The sequence below is a fragment of the Manihot esculenta genome, chromosome 13 (assembly GCF_001659605.2).
Source record: "Manihot esculenta cultivar AM560-2 chromosome 13, M.esculenta_v8, whole genome shotgun sequence".
Taxonomy (NCBI): domain Eukaryota; kingdom Viridiplantae; phylum Streptophyta; class Magnoliopsida; order Malpighiales; family Euphorbiaceae; genus Manihot; species Manihot esculenta.
In genome coordinates this window covers 15,839,029-15,841,473 of record NC_035173.2, presented here as the reverse complement: position 1 = coordinate 15,841,473, position 2,445 = coordinate 15,839,029, and the positions used below count along the sequence as shown (strand labels likewise).

General features: G+C 39.1%; 1 protein-coding gene across 1 annotated transcript; it reads right to left on the bottom strand.

Annotated features, from left to right (window-relative positions):
* Window positions 1-1,016: 1,016 nt before the first annotated feature.
* LOC110629220 lies at window positions 1,017-1,868 on the bottom strand. The gene is made up of 2 exons (XM_021776136.1): window positions 1,517-1,868; window positions 1,017-1,234 (listed from the first exon to the last, which is right to left on the bottom strand). The coding sequence occupies exons 1-2, from the start codon at window positions 1,866-1,868 to the stop codon at window positions 1,017-1,019; spliced, it is 570 nt and encodes a 189-aa protein (XP_021631828.1).
* Window positions 1,869-2,445: the final 577 nt, after the last annotated feature.

Below are 2,445 nucleotides of genomic sequence, written 5' to 3'. Positions count from 1 at the left end.
AGTATTATCGCCCATGTGGACAACCATCCTGACAACTCCGATCTATGTCGAACATTTCGCAGTGGATAATCCATCTTGACTTCTATGGTGTGTGACTCGAAGTACGGACGTAGCTTTGTGGCTGACATCAGGCTGCAAATGCTAACTTTTCGAGAGGAGGATAGTTTATCTCTGCCCCCTTTAAAACTTGGCTGGCATAATAGACTAGGCTTTGTTCTCCATTGTTCTCACAAATGAGTACCGAGCAAACTGTTTCTTATGGTACAGATAAGTATAGAAACAAGACCTTGCCCTCGATAAGCGAGCTTAGCAATGAGGGAGATGATAAAAAGATTTTCAAACTTTCAAATGTTTCTGCACATTCTTCCCCCCACACAAACTTACCTTTGCCCTTTAAGGCTCTAAAAATGGGAAACACCTATTGGCTAAGCATGATATGAACCAGCCCAAGACTATGACTCGCCCATTCAACTTTTGTAATTCATTAATGTTTTTGGGTGCTTCCATATTTTGGATGGCGCTAATCTTTTCAGGGTTTACTTCTATGCCTCTTTTTGAAACTATATATCCCAAAAAATTTCCCGCTTTTATCTCGAAGGTGCACTTTTCAGGGTTTAGCTTCATACCTGCCTTGTCTGGTATGTCGAAGACTTTTTGGATATCATCTGAGTGGTCTTCTAAGGATTGGCTCTTTACCACTATCTTATTCACGTACACTTCGACTATTAATCCCACCATGTCTTTAAAAATGCCTAACACCAACCTTTGGTAAGTCATCCCGTGTTCTTTAGCCCAAATGGCATCACCTTATAGTAGAAAACTCATTCATCCATGATGAACGTGGTCTTCTCTGCATCCTTGGTGTCCATCATGATTTGGTGGTATTCTCAAATGGCATCAAGAAAGGAAACCACTGTGTGACAAGAGGTCGAGTTTACTAACTTGTCGATAAATGGTAATGGATAATGATCTTTTGGACATACTTTATTCAGGTCAGTAAAGTCCACATGCATTCTCTATTTTCTGTTGGCCTTCTTCACCAAGACCACATTGGCAAGCCATGTGGGATACTGGACCTCCTTTATGAATCCTGCATTTAACAACTTGTTAGCCTCTTCTTTGATCACCTGCTGCCTCTCTGGTGCAAACCTTCTTTTCTTCTGCTGGACTGGATAGATTGCTTTGTCAATAAACATCTTATGAGTGATGAGGGCTGGATCCACCCTTGTTACATCTTTTAGAGACCAAACGAAAGTGGTCATTCAATATTTTAGTAATTCTATTAAATAATTCTTCATTTCACCAGTTAATGCAGTATCGAACCGTATCTTTTGATCCTTACCTAGTTGGACTTCTTCCACTGGGTCTGCTGGCTCTGGTTTTATGTGAGATTCCTATTTCTCTAGCAAGTCGATAGGCATTGTTGCTTTCCCAAGGCTTTTTGTGAGATTCCTATTTCTCTAGCAAGTCGATGGGCATTGTTGCTTTCCCGAGGCTTTTTGTGGGTGTCTATAACCTTCTTTGGCTAACCTCGGGTTGCCTCGAACCACGGCTATCCCTCTTAGAGCTGGTAACTTAAGACATATAGCACTCATGTTAATAACTATACCATAGCAGTTTAGAACTAGGCGGTCGAGTATCAAATTGTACACGAATGGGATATCTACTACGATAAATTCTGCATACAGCTTCCGCTTATACTTCTCGTCACCCAGTACTAGGGGAAGGTTGATGGTGCACAGTACTACTATGATCTTATCTCTTAATCCTACTAATGGATAGGAAACTTTGATAAGACTACATTTATCCAAGTCTAACTTGTTAAAAACATTTAAGATGAGAAGATTAACATAACTATCTATATCCATCAATACTCATCTTACTTCATACATGTTTAGAATAATCTTAACGACCAACGTGTCATTTTGAAAGAATGCCATCGCATTGACTGTAGGACCAAACCTTACTTTCTGTTTGACCCATGGTTCTTATTCAACTGACAGGACATCTTCTGCTACGCGTTTATTTTTTCCTTTTCCATTATCAGGTTCTCCTGCAATGACATGTATGATCCCGATCATTTCAAGAGAGAAAAGAGAGATTTCTTTTTTCAAAGAGAAGGGACATGAGACCGTTTTAATCCAAATGAATAAAAAGGATACAATGGATTTCTTGGCAGTGGAACCAAATGATGCTGCCAGAAAATAGAATTGTACTCCGATTAGCTAAATCTGCAAAAAGAGAATATGGGGTAATGGGTGCTCACGGCAGCACTCCGACGCTCAAATAAGTAAATTGGAGAATAAGACGAATATAGAAATTGAGAGTAGTTGTATAAGAGAATTGTGTACCTTTAATTCTATTATTGTTTTCCTTTTATACTATAAGAAAATAGAAATAAATATAGCATTTCTTAATAATCCGGCGATAATGTAGTCAGCTATT